The following is a 25,131-nucleotide window of genomic DNA, read 5'->3' as shown; positions in this document are numbered from 1 at the left end:
GCAAAGAATCTTATCACAGCCTGACCATTCTCTGACTTTCTTTATGATTGAGTTTTGCTTGTTATGGGAATTTTTAAAAACTGGGGACTTAAGCTCTCTCTTAATTAGCTCTCTGCTGTGTGACACTCAGTGGCAATTAGGGAACGAACTGTCAAGACATCTTCAAGCAAATGGTGAAGTAGGCATTTTTTTTTCAACAGACTTTATTTTCATTCTATACAAAGGCAAACCAAGTAAAATGTACATGTTTATATAACTTCATAATATTAGAAATATTCGGATAGTCTTGGGTCGTTCCTCAGTTTTTGTTCCAGTTGAACATACTTCTGTGGTGCCAGCTCTTTGTGCCTAGGGGAAAAAAAGTGCAATACATATAACTCACCATACAACGGTTTCCTTCTTAACTACTGAAAGTATATGACAGGGGTGGTAGGTAACGACGTGTGTGCTAGTACGCAGTGCGCACATGTGTACCTAAAAAATATCGGGGATAAAAAAAAAAAAGAAGAATAGAAAAACAAAGCAGACAAAATGAACAAACGGTAAGGGATACCCAATTGCCCATTCAACTCCACTTTTAAAACTTCTCTCAGATATTTTTCAAAACAAATACAATATGTTCTACAATTTTGTCACCGGCGAAAACTTTAACTGCTGCTTGAAAAACACGTTTCTATGACCACGAGAAACTCTTCATACCACTTGAAAATTTCTAGCTTGGCCCCTATAAGGCGAATCTTTCTTTCCGTCACTTTTACTGATTCGAGGAAAATGCCACAACCTGCCAGTGCGCCGGCAGTTGGGATACCAGTATTTCTGGAGACCACAAATGAATAGATCTCCTGTTGACAATACCTGTTAAGGCGCTGTTCTAGGATATGGATCCTAAACATGGCTTCGCTGCAGAAGTTAAGGTATTCTTCTTCGTCTTCTTTTGTCATAGATACCTGATTCTGTTGATACCAACTTTGTTTTCGTTGTAGCTCTTGTGTTTCCTGAGGAATAATAACACAAACGATGGGTAAACAGTATGTGCAATTTTATCTTCCTTTGTTTAAGGGTATGGTAATGTACGATAATGAGGTTAACACAAAGAGAAATACAATTTAAACCAAGGATCAAATTGAACCACACCAGATATACCCGTACTGGGCACAATTAATCCATTTTGACGCGGAAATCTTGTTAAATGATTTTGTTACAATTTTGTTTTGTTCCTGTGGCAAGCGTTTACGTTCTTACAGAAAGCTACATACTGTTAGAATAACTTCCATCTTCATAATACCAACCTTCTCAAACCTTGCTTGTATGAGGTTTGCCTTGTCAATAAGGCGATGTTTAAGATCTTGAAGACATTCCTCTTTTAGTTTGTAAGCCTCCTGTTTGCTAATGTGAGGCGGATCACCAATCTGAGCCAGAAACGGTGCCAAGTAATCCAACTCTAATTCATGTTTCTTCATTGCTTCCTCCGCTGCTTTACGTTCCTGGAATAAATAAACTTCAATTCATTAAGGCAAGCCCGTGACAATAACGTTTTTCACAAATCAATGCAGGTGTCATTGCACACAAAACATTTCACCATAATGGAGTCAACAAATATTTTTCTTTCTGTTCATCTACGTAAAACTACAACGAAGATTAAACCCCAAATCCGAACCATTCGTTCGCGCTCTGTCCTGTTCATTTACTATTCTTACATGCGAATGTAAGGCAGAATAAATTTAGGCAGACATTGACAGTGAAACTGAAGCGCAGCGATTCTTGCATTGGTGTTAAATAGGTACCGAAAAACGGACAACAAAAAAATTGTCAAAACATCGAACAATCTTTGCACAACAACATCGAAGTGTGTTAATATACGGAAAAACGGGTAACAAAAAACATGCAACTTGTTTTGCAACATTGCTGCAAAACGTGTTAAACAGCGACGTTGCGCGTTTTACAACCCATGTTCAAACCTGTTATCAACCAGATTTGTTGTAAGACAGGTTTGATGTGGCTGGTAAAACGGGCAACATTGCTATTCAACTCGTTTTGCAGCAATGTTGCAAAACAAGTTGGATGTTTTTTGTTACCCGTTTTTCCGTATATTAACACACTTCGATGTTGTTGTGCAAAGATTGTTCGATGTTTTGACAAAAACATCAGTAATTTATCAGTGTTAAAAAACAAATAAATAACACTTATATGAGGTTATTTGTTTTACCAGTTCCTGGCGATGTAGCTTGGCTTTCTCGTTTCTTTCAGTATCGTACACCGATACGCTTAATTGCGATGCTGCTTCTTCCTTGATTCGCTGTTGCAGAATTTCCTTTACCTAAAAAAGCAAATTAATTCTGAGCCGAAATTCATATACGAAGTTACTTGTAATGAAACAGGGTGCCGCATAACGTCTGTAGTTCTGTGTGTGGGAATATGAGGAAGACTAAAGGTCAATGAGAAAAATGTGATTATTTATTATATTTCAGGCTCGACTTGCCAATAGCCAGTTGCTAAATCCAGGGTAGAAAAGTACCAAGCAAGCCCCTGTAGAACTGAGGTAAGATAGAGCAGAAAAAGAGCTGTTCTTGCTACGATTTGTGGCTCCATTTACTTATCAAAAGACAGGAGAGGCTTTCTTTCTTGACGCTAATGAACCTAGTTTCAATTAATCGTATCCTGGAGCATATATTCTGTATAACTTCCTTCTTGAAAACAGCAAAATTAAAATAAAAAAAAGGTCACTTAAATTTCATACTTTGAGCTGTTTCCACAAACAAAAAGAAAGACTAATGACAATCAAAAATCATACCAAACTGGAGAAGTTTATTCCGCTTGAAGTTTTTGTATTCTGAATACATGTAACCAAGTAACCATACCTCTTCCTCTGATGCTCGTATTTGATTCGTGCTTTGTTCCTCAGCATCCACAAGCTCCACTAGCATCTCATAAACATGCAAGTTTTTATGGGGCTTAATCAGAGGGTCTACCTGTCCGAGTGATCACAGTACAACTGTTAAGTAATTTGAGCAATCAGAGAACGAAGGCTAAAAAAATCAAGGTTCATAACTCACGAGACCCCATGAGTTAACGTGCGCTGCTCTATCTAACCGAGCTGTAAAGCGACCAATTTATTGATTTATTTGTTTTTTAGTAACTCACATAACAAAACAATAAGACGTTAAAAAAGGTGTTAATTGTAAGTTAGTATGACTAGGAACCCTAACATAGGCTTCCTTAAGCTAATGTTGGAGGTTAGTCAGTTTAGTGAGCTTTAATGTTTCCTTGACAGGAATGAACGAAGATGAGCTTTATAAAGTAAATGGTATGTCAGCTTGGGACAAAAATGAATGAACTTCGATGTTACAACGTAGACGCTGATAACTGCCTACGTAGACACTGATAACTGTCGACATAACTAACACAGAAACAAAGGGATACGATAATAATTAATAAATCAACTCACTTGAAAAGTGGTAGTCATATCAGGCGTCATTGTGAGTGTTCCTCCTTTTTCTGTTGTATGAGGAGGGCGAATGAATTCGCGAGTCGAAGCTGTAACCCTGTTATCCTCTAAGTGAAACGTTAAGTTAATTCTTTCATCAGAGACGAGGAAGACTCTTTCAGCTACATCTTCATTTGCTTCTTTAGTCTTATTGCGGTGAAATCGTTCCACTATTTTCTGTTAGAAGATATAACGTAGTTAAAAAATCTCCTGGCCGTGACACTTTTACATTAAGTATACAGCTATTTCGAGAAAGGTTGTCGGAAAAAATGTGCACGCGATAATCTCGAAAGGTAATATGGGATATGTTCAATACACTGCTCCTGACACTGTAGCTGTCGAACCTACTTTGGTTGCTTTCCTTAAGCACTCACAGACATATGTCCATGGTCCCTCCTGCCGTTCTTTTAAATTTCTTTGAAAAACAATGAACTCAAAACCACGCATAATACCTTTCGGGGTTGTCACGTGCACTTAATCCGACAACCTTTCTCGAAATAGCTGTATATAAAAGATGCAAAGCGTTCTTCAGTTAGAGTGCTTTACGAGTCATCTGTCCAGTATCTTCCTCTCAAGTGCAAAAATTCCACCACCCTTGCGAAAAAATTTTTCAAAACGTACAGTTTGAATATCAAAACATTTTTCACAGCGTTTTGATGTCGCCTTGACATCATTTTGAAGTGACAAAATAAATCTAAACCTGATCATTCGAATATTTTTAAGGACCTACCACAATTGGCCTGTTATTGGCTTCTTGAGGTCCAAATTTTTTCACTCGCTTGCCGAAAGTCACCAGTCGAAAGTACATGAAATCGTCTCTGTCAACATATGCTTCTGTCATTTCTTCGGGAGATTCTTCACGCTTCACTAATCCGTCAATACGGGCGCTGAAAACGGTCAGAAGCTAGTAAGCCCTAAAGGAAGAATCTTAATAACGGACATGGGCGACACCAGGGAGGTGAAAGTGTGAGAATTCAAGTGTATCTCACAATCACGCGATTTTTACTCTGATCTTGACTTTAGTTTGAGACTGACACCCTTTCTCCCGCCACTGACCAGCTATCCTCAGCCAACCAGTTGTTTTAGGAACATCCAGTAATAATTATTAGCCCAACAATCCTTTTGGCACGTTTATGTCCCAAATAAAACAACCTCACCCTTATTTATTTATTCATTTATTCACCATTTATTTCATCAGCCACACAATGTCAAGTTTAGTATACAATAGGACACATGGTCCCGTACAATATAGAAAAAGGGCGAGATAAAATCAACCACACCTGGAGTAGAACGTCATAGTTCTGTCAGATTCTGGACCCGGTGAATTCGCCTTGAAAGTGTGTTCTACAAATAGAGACAATTAAAACTTAAATATCCTTGTACTAAAAAAAAATAAATTTGGCTTCGAGATATACTGATGCTATTTCACGCCAAGATCAACTAATTGCGCTAGGAGTTAGGCATCAAGATTTTAAAATGAAGTGATTTCAAAACGATGTCACTAATTTCCAACGACTTAAATAGAGGAGCACCGGGACAGTTGTCTTTTAGTAGAAACCTTTATAAACCTGCATAAAACGGACTCCTTTTACAGCGGTGATTATATTGGCGTGAACACCTAAAATATGTCTGGAATGTTTATTGTGTTGCAAGCAATCACAGGTGAGATCTTCACACCACAGAAACCACAGGCAACGAACGGTTTCCTATCTGTCACGGAACAAATTATTTTCATTTTGTTTTTACAAGTAAACAATTGCTTTTCCTTCCTATTTGTTTACAGTATGTGCTATAAGAGCGAAGAATACAGGTTTGAGCGATTTTGAAATAAATTACAAAGCCGATGTGCCGGGCCTACGCACGCGACGGTTTGGCGCGCGAGTTTTCAAACTTTTTGTAACGATCGAAATATTGGTAGTTACGCCTGATCGTAGGTAGTAGATAGTAGTTCGAAGGTTCAATCGTTAGTTCACACAAATCAAATCCCCTTGTTCTACAAAAAATATTAGCAAGGATTGTACTATCAGAAACGAAAACATCACGATTGTTCATTTTTTATTGTCTTCATGTGATATGTCGTTACATGGAAAGCTGGTCGCCGTCGCGTCGCGTTGGCTTCTAAAACTTTTCTTTCTAAAATCGAACGATGTACTAGATGCGGTCCTTGGCACTGATCTTGGGGAACAGCGGTGTTTTTAATTCCTAATAAGGCAGTTTGTATCTTTAAACAAAACGAAAATAATTTGTTCCATGACCGATCGGAAACCGTTCGTTGCCTGTGGTTTCTGTGGTGTGAAGATCTCACCTGTGATTGGTTGCAACACAATAAACATTCCAGACATATTTTAGGTGTTCACGCCAATATAATCACCGCTGTAAATGTATCCGTTCGGGTTGGTGCAGTAACCTGCAAACGCAGATGTAATTCGGACGTCCCTTCCTCCCGAAAAGGTACTTTTCAGGTGGAGAAAAGTGACGACCGGAAATATGTCTGCGTTCGCAGGCTATTGGCGCAGTGGTTGCTGCTTCATTTCCTTGACTGTCTATAAGGCAGTCAACATCTTGAAGACAGACACTTGTAATACACATGGTGTATAGCCAGAATAAGTCTGATATAAGCATGAAAATAAATCGGAAACGTACATGTAAAAGCAGAGATGCAGAATACCTTTAAGACAGTCCGGTCTGCCAGGTGCAAAGTATTCTGTAATGAGTCCGGTTGTCATGTTATGTACTTTAGTCTCCAGTTTGTCAATCCTGTGTTTGAACACTTCTCGTTTTTCGATCATGTCTTTCACTGAAATCAAATATTCAGTTAAGTATCAATGTGTGAACGTGTTTTTTTTATTATTATTACTATTAATATTAATTAATTTTTCTTAATAATTACCAAAAACGTTATTAAAATCTTGCAAAAACCTACGCACAAAAGATGTATCGATGGAAGCCGTGGGGGCAGTCTGAACTTAGAATGAAGGGTGAGAAGTTCCGTTTTATCAGTATTTACTATATTTTACTGGTTTTAGTTTGTTTGTAGTCATCCAGTTAGTGATATCAGCAAGACAGTTTCCAATCTGGGAAATTGCAGTGTTGAATCCCACGCCATCATCACAACTAAAGGTATGAAACTTCATATCATGCCATCGTATTAGGTCACCCACCCAATACGGACCCCTGGGGTACACCAAATCTGAGCGGGTAAACCGAAGAGGCGTCTAAGGTCCGTTTCCCCTGAAAATCGTTTATAAAACACGAACAGGATAAATGGAAAACTACCTAACTGCCATAAAAGGTGCTTGATCTCCTTTTTAGGGAGAGTTTTCCCAATACTGTATTTTTCACTGGTTGGGACATCAAACACTCGAAAAGTGTTTCTCCAGGAATTCAAACACCTCGAGGCTGGTTAAGGGTCGGCAGTTTTTTCAACCCCACTATTTGTGACTGAATCAAAGCTCTTTCCTTTGTTTCATTGTTACAATTCATTTATACCGTGATATTTTGAACTGGAGTATGCTTACATTCGTAGTCGTTGTAACTTCCCAAACTGGACACCAGACCATCTTTGATCAGATATTCAGCAAATTTCTCCAGCTTTGCTTTCTTGTACAGCTTCGTCTTTTTCCCGTACGGGCATCTTGTTTGAAACTCTACAGTTAAGGTAAAATAGATAAAGAAGATTAGGATCATGAAGCTCTACCCAAACGGCAATTTGAGAATATTATGGTATTTTTCGCAGTGGTCTATGTTTGCACTTCATACCTATTACCCCGGCACGAGGAACTAAGCTTTGAGGGAAAACCGCGACGGCAGGGCAAGAGGCATCATGCCGATTATCGTGGGTGGAGAGGTGGAGGGGGTGAAACTTCGAGGTCACATGATTCACTGAACTCCATTGAATCAGCGGCCAAGAGCTAGGTAAAACCGTGAAGTTCTAGTTGAGGGACGCGATGCACGCAAGCCCGACATGATTGAATCAGAAGAGTTTCTTTTTTCCCGCGTTAGGACTAATTATGCATGAAGTGAGAAAAGTACTGTTTTTGCAGGAAAGTAAGCAAAATGGTGGTTGGCTAACCTTTGAGGGAGATTTCTAGAGGAGAAACCCAAGAAGGAGGCAAGTCAAAATCAGAACCATCGTCATCATTCTGAAAACCAAACAGGCCAACAACCTTACAAATAATACTGGCTAAGGTATGACAAGCTTAAGCTGTAGTAGACAAGAAGGATAAAAGAGTTGTTTAAAGCTCGCTTTCAAATATAATATTTATTTTTATTTGTTCCGACCTGAATGAAATGTCCGGAGGTAAAATCGTGATGAAAGTTTTCAGGTTAACAAAGAGAACAAAACGTTAACGCTGTGTGTTCACGATCTCATGTTAGGAAGAGAACAGCTGAGAAATGCACAAAACATATAAAACACACGGGCGGCAGAGGCAATTGTAATGTTTGTGAGCTGTTCTTGCAGCAGTCGCAGTATTGGGTGCTTAAAATCTCTTGTATGGAGAGAGAAGGACCTGGATAGAGACCGGCCGGCAGAGACAGTACCTCATCGTCATCGATTTCTAACGGATCAGCTTCATCTAAAGTTGGTATCAGCAGTAGTGGTTTGTCTGTTGTGGAGAACATGAACTCCCACTTGGATGCATCACCTAGATCATACACTAGGTCCTATCAAGTGTCAAAGTATTCACCTTTTGTTACGACATTTCTAAAGACACAGTAAAATAACTATACTACATAAATTGAAGTAACTGAGTCTAATTACTCCTAGTTACTTTAAAATGAGTACAGTAGCTAAAGCAGTAGTTAACAAAACTGGGGTGATAGTTCAGAGCTAATTTTGGGGTACAAATTTTAAGCAAATTTTCTAATGGAGCTTGTGGTAATTTTAATAAAGATGTCCCTCACTGCTGCTTCTCAGAGAGGCTTGCACGCAGTATAAAAATTATGCTTAATACATGATCAAAAGAAATTTGAGGCCAAGATCAAACGTCGAATTTTTTCTTGGGACGCACCATGTGCTCGTTCATAACCAACCCACAATGACCGTTGTTTTGCAGTCTAAGTAGGGAAAAGATCCATGTACTAGGCACACTAAACTTAAAGAGGTACCTGAACTCCGTGTGAACAGTCCTGCATGTTGACCCAGTAGTTCTTGTGGTTCCATACACTCTCAATACCAAGATATGCACTGTGTGTTAAGGGATGACAGTTTCCTGTCAGGGTTTCTATAAAGAAACTCTCGGGAACTTCACGTTTCCCAGACAGAACTAAGACCCAACAGTGCACCCTTAAACCATGTAGCTTGTCAGGCTTCGGTTTTTCAAATTCCTTAAAAAAAGAAAACATTTCAATAACAATTAATTTCAAAATGTAGCAACTCAGTGCAACTCAATAAAAAAAATAAATTGGATGCTACCATGCAAAAGCAGCAGGTGGCTGGATGGGGCCACACCCTTTTTGTCTGACATTGTGTTAAAATTTTAAAAAATTCTTGGTAAGATCTGTCTTCTAGAGCCTTAATTTTTGGACAAAGATGATCTCAGAGTTCCACTGACGCCAACTAAAAAGACCCATATAGCTATCAAGTCTACCAGTCCCCTCTTTCTGAATATTCTGGAGCTGCCCTTGCTACATGTAGGTGACCCTTGGTAAAGTAAATGATTGCATTTCAAGATAAGCTGAATTGCGTTTCCAGGGGCGGATCTAGGGGGAGGGTGCAGGGGGTGCGCACCCCCCCTCCCCCTGCTGAGATGACCTGCGGTTTTCTAATACAACTGGTATTCTGCCAAAAAAAAAAAACTATGTGGTTTATTGGTGTTGAAGTAGAGCAAGAGACGAGTGCACCCCCTCCTAAAAAAAATCCTGTATCCGCCCCTGGTTTCACTAATTAAAATCCAAATAAATAATGTGAAGCTAGGTTGTGTCTCTGTGGAAAACACATAAGAACAGAGAGCATGGTTTATAGGTGAGCCACCGCTAACTTACCACACTGTAAGTCATGTCACACCGTGGACAATGTACTCTATGTTTTTAAGAGGTCTATTGGACCTGTGAAAAATATTAAGTACATTGTCCAATATGTTTTAAAAGCTACATCCAATCATGAACAATCTAAAAATCACCTTCACTATGACTTTAAAGCCTTTTTATTTTGTATCTCCTTATTAGGTAATAGCATGATTTGTAGTGATATTTGGCATAAGTACCGAGAGAGATGTTTCGAAATTGTTATCCATAATTTCACAAGCCGTGAGGCAAGTGAAATTTGACACAATTTTGAAATATCACGAGTGGTATTTATGCCAAATATCACATACAAATCATGCTATTATTTGTTTATACTACTACTCGCAAAAGGTTTGTAATTTTCTCATGTAGGTATTTCAAATTAAGCTGAACTACCACTGCTCTTAGCCAATCAAATTGCAGAAATTTCTCATGTAGCAGTATAAGTTTAAAAAATAAAAAATCCCCTGGTTTTTTTGGGCATATGATTTCATCACATAGTAAATAAGAGTGATAACAAACACATTGATTTAACTCACTGCAATTCTTGCATTCTCTTCATCACGCCGTTTTCTTTCTTTCTCCTCTTCTTCAGCCTTTTTCTTTGCTTCAACTTTGGCCTCAAATTTGCTTCTTAAATCTTTTGGAGGTTTTACTGCGTACTTTTTTACTTCCTTTTTAACCTCCTCCTTTGTCACCTTTTAAAATAAATGTATAATTAATGCAAAATATTCTTTCCAAACTTCCACCCTTCCTTATCATAACTGTAAGTAATAGACTATTTCTTCAAGATTTGGGCTTAAATATCCTGGACCGGATTTGTAAAGTCCTGCCAAGTTAAGATTAACTTTATATACAAAGCTTGGTCAATAATGTCAGTAGACTTAATTTATGAAATATTACTCAGGATATTTCAAATCAGAAAGACAAATACAGGTACACCACATATATGTGTGTATATGTTGTAGTTAATTTTTATTTTTCCTTTGTTTCAACTTCATTTGCATACATTACCATACCCAAAAACGAAAGAAAAACAAAAATTACCCGAGAAAAAAAATTAACTGCAACATATGCATTATTTCTCAAGCAACTAACCTCATCTTTCTTCTTGAGAAGAGGGCAAATCTCTCGTGTTTCATCTGTGAGTGTTGTTTCTCTTGTTGCATATCCACAAACACAGTAAGCATCATAACCCGCTCCAATCAATAAAGAACAAAGCAGAACACTAAAGTCAAAACAGTTTCCTTTTTGGCTCCTCAGCACAGTGGTAGGGGACACCAAGGTACTAGGCTGGTATAAAAAAAAATTAATAAAATAGTAGAAACATTTATTTGTCTGGAACAAGTGAAAAAGTTGGATATACAGTACAAGAGTCAGAGACATACGTGCAATGGTTCTTGAGGAGGAAACATTAGAGTTAAATCTGTGAAGTTAAAGCTTTATTAATATCATTTTTACTACTTAATACTGTCTTAAAAAAATTGAACACTCCCTCTTATGAATTCCCACTCTCTGAATGTTTTTTTTTTTTAATTATTTTTTTTAAATAGACATAGAACTTCTAAAGAAGGCAACAATATTGGGTTCCAATTAAGACACCTGATTAAAATACTCTCACTGACAGAAGGGTATGTGCCACAGCTGCTGTAGGGGGTGATAGATGTATTTTTGTGGGTCTTGTTACACAGCAGACAAGCTGACTGCAGTACTACACTGCATACATGTGGGTTTAAATAGATTTTACATTTCCCCATTTACAGTGTACTTACTAAGTCAATAGGTGGATCCAAAGAGACAAATGTTAGATAATCTGATACAAACTGTGCACAACCATCATAATCATAAACCTCTTTGTAAGGCAAAAGTGTAGGGCGTATAGTTGTACAAACAAATTTCTGCAAAAGCAAAAATGAAATGTTATGTACATCATAGAAGATTAATTCAAAGTGAAGAAGAATGAGACTAAATTAAAGAATCTCCATTTTTGAGCACCGTGCAGCTCCAGATAATATCCATCCCCACCAACCCCATGAATACTCACTGAAAATTAAAAGAGGGTCAAGAAGTCCTAAATGCCAAAACATAAGGAAGTCTCAACCTAAAGTTGAATTCAGTTTCAGTGTAGTACGCCCACATTCAATTCTTAACTGGACTAACGCTCTGAGGTTGAAGATAATTTAGAAGAATTTGCTGCATATTCTTCAGAGATTTACAGATGGTTAGTCTTTCTGGTCTTCTTGGGGAATGACAAAAAAAACAGTTGACTATATGAGCTGAGAAACCTGTATGCCAGTATGCATATAGTCTGTACCTTAAAAGATGAGATGGTAATACCTCACCCTAAAGGCAGGGTTTAATTTCAGAAATTAATTTTTGTGCCTGGAAATTTTTCAAGCCACATGTACCCCACTCCCCTGGACCAATTCTTAAACTATCACTGATCTATTATTTTCTCTTTCTCTCTTGTAAGCAATAAAGAAACCATTAGGCAGGCAACAAGCCCTGGCAACAGCCTTTCCTTAAGTGTCCATGCTGTATGCCAAAATCCATTTATGATTTTCTGGTTAAAGCAGAATTCTCTTTCTCTCCTATGAATAATAAGGGCTACGAAACAAGGGAATCAAACCAGATTGCACACTGGTATAAGCTAATAACTTATTTTACCTAAAACATCTACAGAAGCTATGCACCCTCTCATGGGCTGAAGGATTGGCTAGGGAGGAGAGGGTAGTACATTGCTTGGGACCTTCAATTTCATTAACACCCCTCCATCTTTGGACAGCACTGCCAGTCCAGTAGATCTTTAAATAGGAAAAATTAATAAATTTAACGTACACTGTATGCTGTTGTTTTTTTGTTAAATAAATATAAACTTACCTCTGTTCCTGCCTCATTAACAGGATTTAAAAACAACGGCTTGCGATCACGGTACAGATGAACAAATTGCCTTCTAAAATTTTCACAAAAAGATAACACCAGCTTTTCCTTGGGTGTGTTAGACTTGTATGATTCAGGAAGTGAAGCATAATCCACATTCTTGTTCCTGAAATGAAGCATTAATTAGCTTTTTAAAAATTATTTATATATAATAGCTGAATGACATTTTGAAGGAAATAATAATGATAAACGTGTACACTGAATTGAGTTACAAGATCTAGAAGTTATTTTGACTAAAACTTGATCGGAAGGGCAATCTTACATGTACCGTTAATTATAGAACTAGGACACAGAAAAGTAATACTGGATTACAAAATGTCACTTTCCACATGTACACTACATGTATAAAGTTTAATTTCAGTTACAAACAAATAAGATCAATTTCATGATATTTTCTAAGCTTTGCAATTAAAAACCCCCTAGGGAAAGCCAGGATGAGTATGTATGTCCTTGATGAGCAAGCCATATTCCTGCCGGCTGGCATTTCATGCACTATTTTATAGCGGAGATCCATACGTCCACCCGCCCACCTGCCCAGGTTAGCACTCACCTCCTTACTTCAAACTGACATTTAATTTCCCCCTCAGTGGCTATCACAAGACAATTCCCTTTTCCTACATGAAATTTCTGTCTGTTGAAATTTCTGCTTGATAAAATGTTTATGAAAGTCTAAGTCTTTTCAGTTTTCAAGGGAAAAAAAAATTCAAAAGAACGTGAGTGGGAATCGAACTCAGAGCATGGAGTCTGTGGTCCACCACCTACCTAGTATACCACTAGGCCACTGAGGATTTGCTGGCTAGTGATGGTTTAGCAACAACCTTAATCCTAAATTGAAGCTACTGGTAACTGTTTTGCGAGTCAGTGCTTAACCCTAATCAGTATTGATAGTCAATCTGGCTGCTTCCTTTGTAGAGAATTACTTTGTGTATGAATCATAATGTGTCAATGTCATTTTGAAGTATGAAGATGAGTATTAACTGCCCGCCCATCCTTCTGTTTGCACCACCAGGAAACCAATGTGAAATGTTACACTATCTAGCTAGTGTGGGAGCCTGCAACCTGATATTGCACATCCATGTTGTGGTCAATTGACAGCTGTCAAAACAGGGTATCTGCTGACCAGTATTACATGACCATATTGTAGGCTCAGGTGTCGGCCAATCAAGGTGATGGGTTATGCTGACAAGTTTCTAGTTTCAACTGATCACAGGCTCAACTCTAATTGGATTTCTTCATTGCAATGTTTTTTTCATTTGCAGGAGCTTGGCCTTTAGCCTTGGCTAAATCTTTATATTAATTGTGCTTGTCTTCATCTCTGTTGCAGCTTTAATCCACCTTTGTGTCACTTGTTACCACTTTAGAGCTTTCTTATGTCACTGTTTCAAGGCCCTGTTGCTTGTTGGAATTTACCCCAACAGGATCACAGACATTTGCTTAACTTGAGTACCTCTGACAATGCAGGAGATGAAGATATTTTGCTTAATTAGTGTACAAATTTAAGTCCCATTTAAAATACCAGTCTTAATGCAGATGGAAATACCCGGGGGGGGGGGGGGGGGGGCTCTTGGGTATTTTTTGGGTGGGTATGTGCCGCCTGGGCCTCCAAATTGGTACCCCGTTCTAAAAAAAAATTCCCTAAAATTGATAGCCTGTTCTAGAAATGGGCCAATTTTTTATACCCCGTTCTAGAATTCGCCCTAAAACTGATACCCTGTTCTAGAAATGGGCCAATTTTTTATACTCCGTTCAGGGTGCAACAAGAGTACAACAGTTTGCTTGTTAACGCACGCATTGAACCGTATTTTTAAAAGCAATCTGTCTTTGAATAATTTCAAATAGCTGCTTACAAAACTGGAGCTTGTGTTCGAAATATTATACCCTGTTCTAGAAAACGCCTCTAAAATGGATACCCTGTTCTAAATCAGGAGCTTCAAAATCACTACCCCGTTGGGCGGCAAATACCCGTATAGGTAATGTATGGGAGTACCCTCCCCGGGTGGAAATACCAGTACTCAAAAGATCAGATTCGACAGATTTCTCCAGGGGTGCCAGCTAGCGAGGCCAAAAGCATACACCCCCTTCCCCACCCCAGTTCCCACTATTTGACCGTACATCAACATCACCAGCTACAGAACTATACATTGCTCAGTAATTTGTACTCTCGAGGGCGTGTTGGCTTGTCCATTTACAGACACGTTAAGTCCTAATTAACTAGTAGGAACTCCACAGGATAAACATCAGCTTGTATATAATCTTGATTGAAGTGAAGACATTCGATGAAAAATATTTCTATAAACTGTCTGAACTACTAAGCAAAATCGAAGCCAATAGAATGTGGAATACTTACGGTAGCGAGTTAACATCGGGCGCAGTTACTTGAATTTTGGCTAATTCTTTTTGCAGAGCTTCCATACTAATAATTTGGAAGGGAACATGCAATTTACACCTTACAAGTTCCGAAGTTTTCCTCTGAGCTTTTTGTTTGAATCTTCTTGGCAACAACAGCTTGGTAACCTCTATTCAGTGATGAGACGAGAGGAGACTGAACCTAGTAGTCCCATCTCGCATTACCGTGAAATGGCTGAAAGAAATGGCTGAACGTGCATAAAGACAATAGTCAGATTTATTTTGGCAATAATTCAGTTTTTTTAAAATGTCAGTGAACAATGGTTCCTCTTATCGCAAAAAAGGGAACCATATTTGGAGCTTTCCTCAATACCAGAGTTTGTCAGAAGTTTATGGATGTCCCTTTGTGCACAAGAGCTACATGTCAGATTATTTCAGTCGTTCCTCAGGGCTCTTCCACCATGATTTGATAGGCCACTATGGCTGTGTTAATGCAATAGAATTCTCCAACAATGGCGGTGAATTCATTGTCTCCGGTAGGTACCATACAGAGAGTTACTCTGGATTTTGTTATTAACTTCTAATTGTAACTTTTTTATTGTTAATACTAATAAATGTAATTACATGGCTTAGTTACTGTATCTCCTCTTATGACAGAGGAAAAAATTGTAAATTTTTGAGGTCAGTCACAATTGAGCCAAAATTCATGTCAGGTGCATAGGAAAGCCACTAATTCACAGTCTGTAAGTGCATGTCCGCATAAACTTGTGTCCAAACATGGAATGATTTTCAAATAGACAAACATTTATTTGCTAGGCTCTGATGGTGATAAAGCTATTGGTTTCAAATACCTTTATCTTGAACAGACAAAGTCCTATAAATGCCACTATAAACATTATATCATGACAGTTCTCTTGTTTAACATGGCTGTCAATGAAATCATCGGAGACCAAGCTAAGATGAGTTGAAACTCCTTGTTTGTAATAAAGTGAAAGTGTTTTATTCTGTTCTCTTTGATAATTCAAGGTGGTGATGATCGTCGTGTTGTTGTCTGGAATGTGGAAAAATGTGTCTATGGTAGCGGTTCTCCAGTGGTTATGAAGGGAGAGCACAGGTCCAATATATTCTGCACAGTATTTGATAATGACAACACGCACATCTATTCTGCAGGTACTAGAAGTACAATGTTTTATCAACTGAAGATTTGACTAGGCATTTTATTACAATATAGTTTCATGCTACATGATGGTGTAGCACTCTTCAGATAAAATAGCCAAATGGTAGATTACAACAGTACAGTGATTATAACTGAAATTTAAAATGTGGTTACTATGGATGCAACGCTGTTTCTATGGGTTCTATTTTGTAACAGAAGAAGACTTGAAAGTACGTCGAATTTTGTAGTCATTATATTCTCCACTGGCTTCAATTTCACTGCACAGCCTAGTTTTTTCATAAACTAGCCTCTTAGACAATACAGTAAAAACCTGCAACTAAAAACCTAAAAATTAAGAACCTGTTAGCCTAAAATTGATCATTAATACCCCCTATAAACAAGAACCTATTTAGCCCAAGAAATTTAAAACAGGTTCTCATTTTCTAAAATCATACTAGTACATTACAGCTGCATTGCAAGAATCATATTTGAAGCAAAAAAAGCAGATTGCCATTGTTGTAAAAATGTTTTTTAAAGAAAAATGAGTGCAATGGGGGTGGGGGGTGGGGGTGGGGTGGGGCTGAAGAAAATAAAAGTATAGGCCAATGACCAACTTCTTTGCAGCTGTGTTTTAATTGTTTTTTCTCCAGGATTAAGAACCCATTTTAAGAACCTAAATAGCCTAAAATTCTGTTAACTACCATTTATATAAGAACCTGTTTAGACTAACTCCTGAAAATGTAGGTTCTTAGTTGCGGGTTTTTACTGTAGTGTGTTACACAATAGTCAATTAAAACTATTAACAAAGTTGGCAGTTTAGGTATGCTCTATTAATTTGAAAAAAGATAAATACTGAAATAAATTAGTTTTTCTTTTGAAAGTGTTCCCCTAGCAATGGCTTTAAAAAGAAAGTAAGGCTAGAACTGTATAACGCTCTGTTTTTTTTCCCCTCTGCTACAAGGTAATGACAATCAAGCTCTCAGGCATGATTTTTTAACGTAAGTTGGAAATGTTGTTGTTGTTATTGTTGTAGAATTGGCAGAAATTATGTATAATTTTATTATGTGTTGTCTGGATGTGCATTTATTTCAACTCTAAATGCACAGTGTTGCACAGGGTGTTACGAAAACTAAGACCTAAGACCTGTCTTAGTTTTCGAGGTTACGAAAACCAAGACCCCCTAAAATCGAATCTGTCAAAATATGAAGTCAAATTGTAACCAAAATAGGTCTAATCTGTCAAATTATCTTCTGTCCGATTCTTTCCACCGAGTTTAGGTCAAATTTAATGGTAAATTTAGGGGTCTTAGTTTTTGTAATTTCGAAAACAAAGACCCCTCTTAGTTTCGTCATTACGAAAACTAAGACCCCCTACAAAACAAATCCGTAAAATATGTATGAAGTCAAATTACGACCGTTCAAAGACTATAATCCGTAAAACAACCAAAAACTATCATCTGCGTGCTGACGATCCACTTCTTCTAAAGATTTGGACACATATCAGTATTGAGGCTTTAAAAAGAGGATGAAAAGCCACAGACTACCTACACTGGTGTATAATTGTACACTGAAAATATGCCTTACCCCGCCAATTGTTCTGACTATAATTTTGGTTGTTTATCCTTAAAAATCGTAAAATTGGCTTTCCACGTGATGGAGATGGATTTTTGCCTTCGTGTCTCTGCAATTGTGATTGCATTACCTAAAAATCACCCAAGGGATGTTTTGTTTTGATTGTTTTGACTAGCCAGGAACAAAAAAAAACATATTTTTGTGTGATGTTTAACCGATAACGCCATTGACCATTTGACGATCGGAAGCGATTAAGATATATTCAGGTAACGCCATCAGGTCGTAGCAACGTGTCAGTTGGCAACAAAGGCAAAAATCCATCGCCAGTGGAATGCTGATTTTACGATTTTTAAGGATAAACAACTAAAATTATATACCAATCGGCGGGGTAAGGCATATTTTCAGTGTACACTTATACACAGGTAATGGCTTTCATTCTCTTTTTTCTGCAAATTTTAGGAAGAAGCAGATCGTCAGCGCAAGGATAGTAGTTTTTGGTTGTGTTACAGATTATAGTCTTTGAACGGTCGTAATTCACAGCCATATATATTTTATGGATTGGTTTTGTGGGGGTCTTAGTTTTCGTAATAATAAAAACTAAGAGGGGTCTTTGTTTTTGAAAATTACAAAAACTAAGACCCCTAAATTTACCGTTAAATTTGACCTAAAATTCGGTGGAAAGAATCGGACAAAAGATAATTTGACAGATTAGACCTATTTCAGTTACAATAATTTATTTGGCTTCACATTTCGACAGATTCAATTTTAGGGGGTCTTGGTTTTTGTAATCTCGAAAACTAAGACAGGTCTTAGGTCTTAGGTCTTCGTTTTTAAGGGTCTTAGTTTTCGTAACACCTGTGTTGTACACTAAAGGATCTGAGTGGCATAAATCTTACCATCAGACATAGAGTAGTAACTGAAATCTTTTGCTCACCCCAGTCAAACTCAAGTCACATCTGATATTAGTTTCATCCAGCTGTCCCCTGAGCCTGATATAGATGGACTGCATAGTCACTGACAGACTTTCAAGCTGCCCAATTGCTACTCTTCTTGCTCACATACACTATATTGATTGACTGTTCAATTACAATAATACCACAGCCCTGGGGCACCCAAACTATGGAACAATCTACCTGCAGTTTTCTGTAACACCACAAATCCAGTTTTTGCTTTTAAATTTCAAATTGTTCAGTGAATGTTCATTTTAACCCTTTCACTCCAAATAGCAGCCAAGTAAAAAATTCATAATTCAGATAGTAAGTGTGAAATATTTCCAAAGAGGTTTTATCTCAATGGTGACACTACAGGATCATTCCATTCATAGATTTAGAAGTTTAACTGATAAATAATCCTGCCACAATTTGGTCTATCAGCAAAGGGATTAAAGATATGTTCTTTGTTTAGCTTGAATTTTTTTTGTATCTTTTGTTTTGTAGTGGTCAAGTTGTTAGCATGTACTATCATGATGATCCGGTGTATGGACTTCATGTTCATCCAGAGAACAGTAATGTGTTTTTAACAGCTTCTGATGATGGAAAAGTGTTGCTCTGGGATATTAGGACCTCTTGTCTTAATGGTATGCTTATAATTTTATTATCTTTTATTATTTACTTATTCAGTAAAAAAGATTTCATTTCTCTGCTTCTTTAATCGGCTTAGATCCCCCACCTATTTTTTCATAACCTTAAAGATGAGTCAAAAATTATTGTTTGTGGTTTTTAAAGGGAACAGTAGAAGGTGCAGTAGATCAGTTGTTTTGTAGAGACGGAGAAAATGGTGGAAAATTTCAGGCTTTGCAAAGAAGAAGTAGAAAAATCATAGGAAGAACAGCAAAAATACCATTCAACAGATGACACTATTATTTGCAGAACATCTGCTATCTACACATAACTGAACATTCGTTTATATCTGGAACTGGCTGAGTTAGTGAAGATGGAAACTGCGTTGTTTGAAGTAAACATGTTTTAAAGTTAGAAATATTTTGAATGATTAATAATTTATCAATAATTGCATTCAGCTGATGTATGATTATGAAGAATTATGCAGATCAAGCCCAAGCTATAACAATGCCAAATAACAAACCTGTGACAACACATCAACTACTTACCCAGGTCACCCTGGTCAATATTTTAGTTCTTACTATATTGTCATGGTAAGGTAGTTGTTGCTCATAAGTTTCAAACATGAACAAATACCTCCATCAAGTTAATCAGACACTTTGTTTTGTGCATTTTAGGTTCATCAAGCTGTATTGCTCAGTATGAATCAGCCTTCCATGCTGCTGTTTTTAATCCAGTTGACTGCAACTTAATTGCCACTGCCAACTCAAGAAAGGGGGTGCAGTTATGGGATATCAGGGCCCCAATAAGGTACACATCTACAAAACTGTGCACCACAGGTTGATCCTTTTTTGGGGATGGCAAAATATTTTGAAGAATAATATTATTGTATTTAGCAATTATTGAATGAGGCTGAGTAGGATATGAAGAATTATGCAGATCAGGGAGTGCTGAGGTGGATAACACCCTCCGAGATCTGCATAATTCTTCATATCCTACAAAAGCCGAATTCAATAATTGTGTTATTATTCATTCAAAATAATTCCAAGTTTAAAAGCAAGCTAAAACATGCTTACCTCTGTCGATGTTAAGTTCATATCATTAGTGCATCTTTATCAGGAAGTTTAGGACATAAAGGGCTGTTCAGGTCTGCAAATATACTCGAAATATCAGATATCCTCCATCGAGTTGTCTTTCTGCTGTTCTTGCTATGTTTTTAGACAACAGTTCACCTTGAAACAAGTAAAATGTTCCTCCGCCATTACTCACTTCTAAAACAACTCAAGCTCGTCCTCTGAGGTCTTCTTGGTTAATGGTTCATTAATCTTCAACTTTGCTGCACTTTTGACGCCATTGGTTCAACATGGCAAAATTTTTCCAAATTTGGTCAACAGTAGCTGCTTATGATAAATTATGCATGTCATTTTAGCCAATCAGAAACGGAGAAATATTTGGAATGGATAATATTAACAATTATTGAATGAGGCTGAGTGTCATCTGAAAATTTTGGAGATCGAGGAGGGTGTTATCGTCCAAGGTGGATAACACCCTCCGAGATCTCCATAATTCTTCGTATGATACAAAAGCCGAATTCAATGATTGATTTATCATTCATTCAAAATAATTCCTAGTTTAATAACAAGCTAAAACATGCTTACCTCCATCGATGTTAAGTTCACCTTCGATAGTGCATGTTGTTCCTCAAGTTTAGGAGAAAAAGGGTTGTTCAGCACCGCTAATATCCTCCATATAGCAGATCTCGTCCATCGAGTTGTCTTCTTGCAGTTCTTTCTATGTCATTAGTCAGTAGTTCGCCTATCTTCCTCATGAAACGAGGGAAATGTTCTGCCATTTTGTACCCACTACCAAACAACTCAACCTCGTCCACAGGTCTTCTGGCCAACGTAATTTTAGTTAACCATACAAGAGCGTGTCTCCCTTTATGCTTGTATGGCACTTGCGTAAATGTTGAAGTTTAATAGTAATAAGAAAAAAGGAACCAAAAAAAGTGGGACGTGCTCTTTAAGTTTTAACTCTACAGTTTCATGGTGTTGTTGTTTCCACAGTTGTTTGAGGCAATTTAGTTCAGGAGTAACTCAGATGTGTGCTATGGGGCTGAAGTGGAATACTACTGGTGACATGATCACAGCTCTTCGTCGTCGCCTTCCACCTGTTCTATATCATATCAAACACTCTGCAGCAATAGCTGAGTTTCATCATCCTGGTTACAGTAATGTATGCACTATGAAAAGCAACTGTTTTGCAGGAAGCAAAGATCAAGTAAGTTAGACCGGCTTTGTGACAGCCTAACTGGTTCTTTCAACCTACAATGTATTCAAATTCAGCCTATAGACTTCATAATGAAGTTACGTTAGATTAAACGTCTCAATCTTTTTACAGTAGTTTCTTCCATGGAAAGTTGATCCGAGTCTGTTTTTCTGAACTGATTTTGATATTAGCGTTCGTGTTGTGACTGAATACTATAAGAAAATTTGACACAATTTCGAGAAGTAAAGATTACACCAACTAATAAAGGTCGACTGAATTTTGTTTCATCAGCAAATTACACCGTACACCGTACACGTACATCCAAACTCTATTCCCGTTTTAAAACTAAACAGGATTTTCTCTCCAATCTTTGTCTATAGTTTTGTAATTTGTTTTCCGCAGTATATTGTGTCTGGCTCAGATGACTTCAATGTGTATATATGGGAAGTGCCAGGCGAATGGGCTGATCAAGATAAACTTATTACTGTAGGCAGAGCATTCTTGGTGCTCCGTGGCCATCGTTCCATTGTCAATCAAGTGCGCTTTAATTCTGCTTCTCACATGCTTATATCAGCAGGCGTGGAGAAAGTGTTGAAGGTTGGTCGTCAATAATTGTTATTTTTATATAAGAGACTAGGCAATTACGTTACTCCTCCTCTAATTTCGCGCCAGGATTTGCTCAATCGGTTGAGCGTTTGACTGCATGGCGAGAAATCGTGGATTCGATTCCCGGGACCGGACCAAAACTCAGGGTCTTTATAAAATAACTAAGAAATGAAGGTACTACCTTTGCCCTGCAAACTGGTAGACGTTCACGTGGTTCAGATGACTACGTAAAATGGCGGCGGGCCCGTCAAAATAGTGTCCACAGTTCGTACTTTCGTGCTAAATCGATTGACACTGGACATAACGCCGATATTCTGTTACGTTTTGTTTTAATGTAGGTATGGAGCCCATTCCCGATCCCAGGCGGCCAAAGTAGCGTGGATGGTTGCCAAGGAACCGCTCGTGATCTGTATTCTCACAGTGATTACCTGGGCTTTATCCGATATGGTGGACTACCACTATCACATGATGAGTACAATAACAGATCAACTGAAGAGGATCCTCGAATGTTAGCTTTCTTTGACTCGCTTATCCAGCGCGAGAAAGACAATCTTGATTCAGATTCCGATGATAGTATCTGGGATGACTTTCATCTTAGTTTTATTCTTCAAGCTGGTAGCAGTGATTCTAGCGACAGTGATACCGTGGAAACCAATGTAAGCCGCCTTATCGCCAGGCAAATTCTTCATCGTTCGGGACTAGGGTCTCCAGACAGAGAAGCAGCTGCAAACAGCTCAGTACTTCGAAGACTTAGGCATCTGAGAGATACTGCTGTGATTAGAGATCTGCTGAATGCAGATTCCAGCAGCAGTGATGAGGAGACCGCTGACAGGAACCTGACTAACACTGCAGCTATGAATGAACCCGTATCCAGAGACTTGGGCGATAATAGCCAAGGTAGTTCACACACCGAACCGGTTGTGTTTAATAGACATGGTCGCCGTACAAATAGACGCTATCGCATTCATAATAGAGTAAGGAGTGAAAATAACACTAGCAGCTGCAGACAAGAGATACATGATTCCTCGTCAAGTGACAGCGAAGATAGGGTCACTTTGCGAAGGATAAAAGCAAAGAAAGAGGAAGAAAGCAGCGGTAGTGATACAGAGGGTTCTAAACAAAACGACAATAGCGGCGGCAGTGATGCAGCTACGGAGGGTGAAAAAGAGACAATGACCAGAGAGATAAATGGACAGAGTTCCGCTGATACATGTGAAAGTGTGTGTAGAAAAAATGAATCAAACAAACAGACAATAGCCGAAAGAGTAAATGGAAACACGCAAATGACATTTAACCACAAAGATGAAATCTGTGCATCTGTTACATCAGATGCTTCAAGTTCTTGTGAAAGGAACCATCTTATTGCGAGCCAAGTTAAAGGTAATGATTGTAATTCAGTCGAAGATGAAGAAAGACAGAATTTTTCGGATGATAATGAGTAAATTTCCCATGGCATTTTTCCATCGTGGATTTGACTCCAGTTGTCTTTGAAAAACCCAATGTGTTATCAACTGTACAGCATCCAGCTAACCGCTTAAGCATGAACTATCGTAAGCCATGTACATTTGCAAGTAAGTTCCCGGTAACTTGGAGAAGAGTGTCATTACTATACGGCTACCCGAGGAAGTATCCATCCACCACATTCAACCATCAAATGGCAATTGTAGGCGTTGAGGGAGACCGGCGAATGAGAACGTGTGTTGTACAGAAAATTATGGGGATGGGCTGATTAAGCCCGACATAATGAGGATGATAAGTACTAAGTTCTCATGCAGATAGAATCTGAATCAACCGAAACAAGTCTTTGTTTTGTAACTTTTTTGCCAGTGTTCTTCCGTGCGAGTTCACGGTCTGCTCGCACCTTGAAAGTCCTGAATTTTAAAATAATAATTCAAGGCCTTGAAAGTCCTTGAAAATTGCAGTCGGTGATGGAAAGTCCTTGAATTTCAATGCTAACCTGAAAGATTAAGTAGAACTTCAAAGAAAAAAGAGCAAACACAGAAAGACCTTTGGGATAAAATTACTTATGTTGTGGAAGAACCAAAAAAAAATAGACTCAAGGCTCTTTTTTGCACTGAATGGAGTCCTTGAAAAACGGGAAATGTGTCCATGAAAGTCCTTGAAACGTCCTTGAATTTTTTGTTCAAAAAAGGGTACGAACGCTGGAGTTGTTTGAATGACAAGTGCTAGTGCGTAAAAGAATAGAGGGTTTGGATTTGTAGTCCAAAGTAGCACAGCTGAAGATCCTTCACTGCAGAAGAAGCTTCCATGTTTAAAGCAACGCGGTGCTTTTAGATTTGAGAGTGTTCAGATCTTCAATTTCATATCAAGATAATCACGGTAGAGTAGCGTAGGTCGTATGGTATTTACTTAGGATTGTCCCCTTGTTTGCCTGACGTACTCACAAACCATACCCAGTGGTTTTTGTGTCGTTTTGATCATTGACGAGCAAAATGTAAAATTGTGGAAGATCTCGTTATATTTTTACGAATACCATTCTTGACATAATTCCTGAGTATTTTGCTTTAATGGTGGGGACGTTCTGGCTTTCTCTGAAAATATCTGTGAATAGGAAAGCTCAAAATAAACATGAATCAATAATTTAATGAACTGGTGAAGTACACTTAAATAACAGCATTTTTTTATCATCCTGCGATTTTCAGTGCCATGGCAACTGACAGGCTCATCGTTTCTGATGCCGCTCTCCAGCCCAGCCTTTGAACAGGCTCTCCGTTTGTGGGCTAACAGGTGAAAAGGCTTTTCCCAATAATGAATAACCTTGAGGGCCATTAATGTAAAGTTTTAACGAAGAGAAGCTCGCATTTAGCAAAGAAGATACGAAGAATGTACGCTTCTGTTAGAATTTCTGATGTTAGGGTAAAATCTAACCAGCAAACGAAAAAAATGATAAAAAAGAATTACGAGCCTAAGGCGAACGAGAAAGGAAAAGAAAGCAACGCTATTTTTTTCGAAACCAGCCCGAGTTTATTACAAAATAAAAATAATACTGACGTGCCGTACATCACATGTCCTTGAAAACATTTTAAACAGGGCAGCGGGAAATTTCAAAGGAGATTTAAATGATTTAACTGGACAAATTATTATCAACAAAGTGAAACCGAACCGACATTAATTTTGTCGCTGGACTGGTAAAGAAACGATCATTCTTATTTTCCCCCAAAATAATAATAATAA

The 25,131-nt window shown here is 38.0% G+C and overlaps 2 protein-coding genes across 2 annotated transcripts; one reads left to right on the top strand and one right to left on the bottom strand.

Moving 5' to 3' along the window:
• Window positions 1–191: 191 nt before the first annotated feature.
• LOC140944937 (dynein regulatory complex subunit 7-like) lies at window positions 192–14,932 on the bottom strand. Its single transcript, XM_073394045.1, has 18 exons — window positions 14,778–14,932; window positions 12,371–12,536; window positions 11,263–11,388; window positions 10,589–10,783; window positions 10,030–10,188; window positions 8,594–8,812; window positions 8,027–8,149; window positions 7,557–7,626; window positions 7,003–7,131; window positions 6,153–6,281; window positions 4,765–4,828; window positions 4,215–4,371; window positions 3,446–3,661; window positions 2,859–2,969; window positions 2,207–2,317; window positions 1,290–1,484; window positions 856–995; window positions 192–348 (listed from the first exon to the last, which is right to left on the bottom strand). Exons 1-18 carry the CDS (start codon window positions 14,840–14,842, stop codon window positions 267–269), a joined length of 2,457 nt encoding a protein of 818 aa, XP_073250146.1. The 5' UTR covers window positions 14,843–14,932; the 3' UTR covers window positions 192–266.
• Window positions 14,933–14,989: 57 nt separating this feature from the next.
• LOC140944936 (DDB1- and CUL4-associated factor 5-like) lies at window positions 14,990–24,546 on the top strand. The gene is made up of 8 exons (XM_073394044.1): window positions 14,990–15,312; window positions 15,803–15,946; window positions 16,894–16,930; window positions 18,940–19,079; window positions 19,740–19,872; window positions 21,129–21,342; window positions 21,733–21,927; window positions 22,275–24,546. Exons 1-8 carry the CDS (start codon window positions 15,084–15,086, stop codon window positions 23,376–23,378), a joined length of 2,196 nt encoding a protein of 731 aa, XP_073250145.1. The 5' UTR covers window positions 14,990–15,083; the 3' UTR covers window positions 23,379–24,546.
• Window positions 24,547–25,131: the final 585 nt, after the last annotated feature.

Source organism: Porites lutea, chromosome 7 (genome assembly GCF_958299795.1).
Source record: "Porites lutea chromosome 7, jaPorLute2.1, whole genome shotgun sequence".
NCBI lineage: Eukaryota > Metazoa > Cnidaria > Anthozoa > Scleractinia > Poritidae > Porites > Porites lutea.
The sequence above is the reverse complement of the archived record's forward strand: the minus strand, read 5'-3'. Positions and strand labels throughout refer to the sequence as shown.

Coding starts and splice junctions, on each gene's coding strand:
- LOC140944937 (XM_073394045.1), bottom strand. CDS start 14,842: ATGGAAGCTCTGCAAAAAGAATTAGCCAAAATTCAAGTAACTGCGCCC. Junction 10,189..10,588: donor TTCTCAAGAAGAAAGATGAG/GTTAGTTGCTTG, acceptor TTATTTTAAAAG/GTGACAAAGGAGGAGGTTAA. Junction 8,813..10,029: donor AAGAGAATGCAAGAATTGCA/GTGAGTTAAATC, acceptor TCTTTTTTTAAG/GAATTTGAAAAACCGAAGCC.
- LOC140944936 (XM_073394044.1), top strand. CDS start 15,084: ATGTCAGTGAACAATGGTTCCTCTTATCGCAAAAAAGGGAACCATATT. Junction 15,947..16,893: donor CACGCACATCTATTCTGCAG/GTACTAGAAGTA, acceptor CTCTGCTACAAG/GTAATGACAATCAAGCTCTC. Junction 19,873..21,128: donor GATATCAGGGCCCCAATAAG/GTACACATCTAC, acceptor TTGTTTCCACAG/TTGTTTGAGGCAATTTAGTT.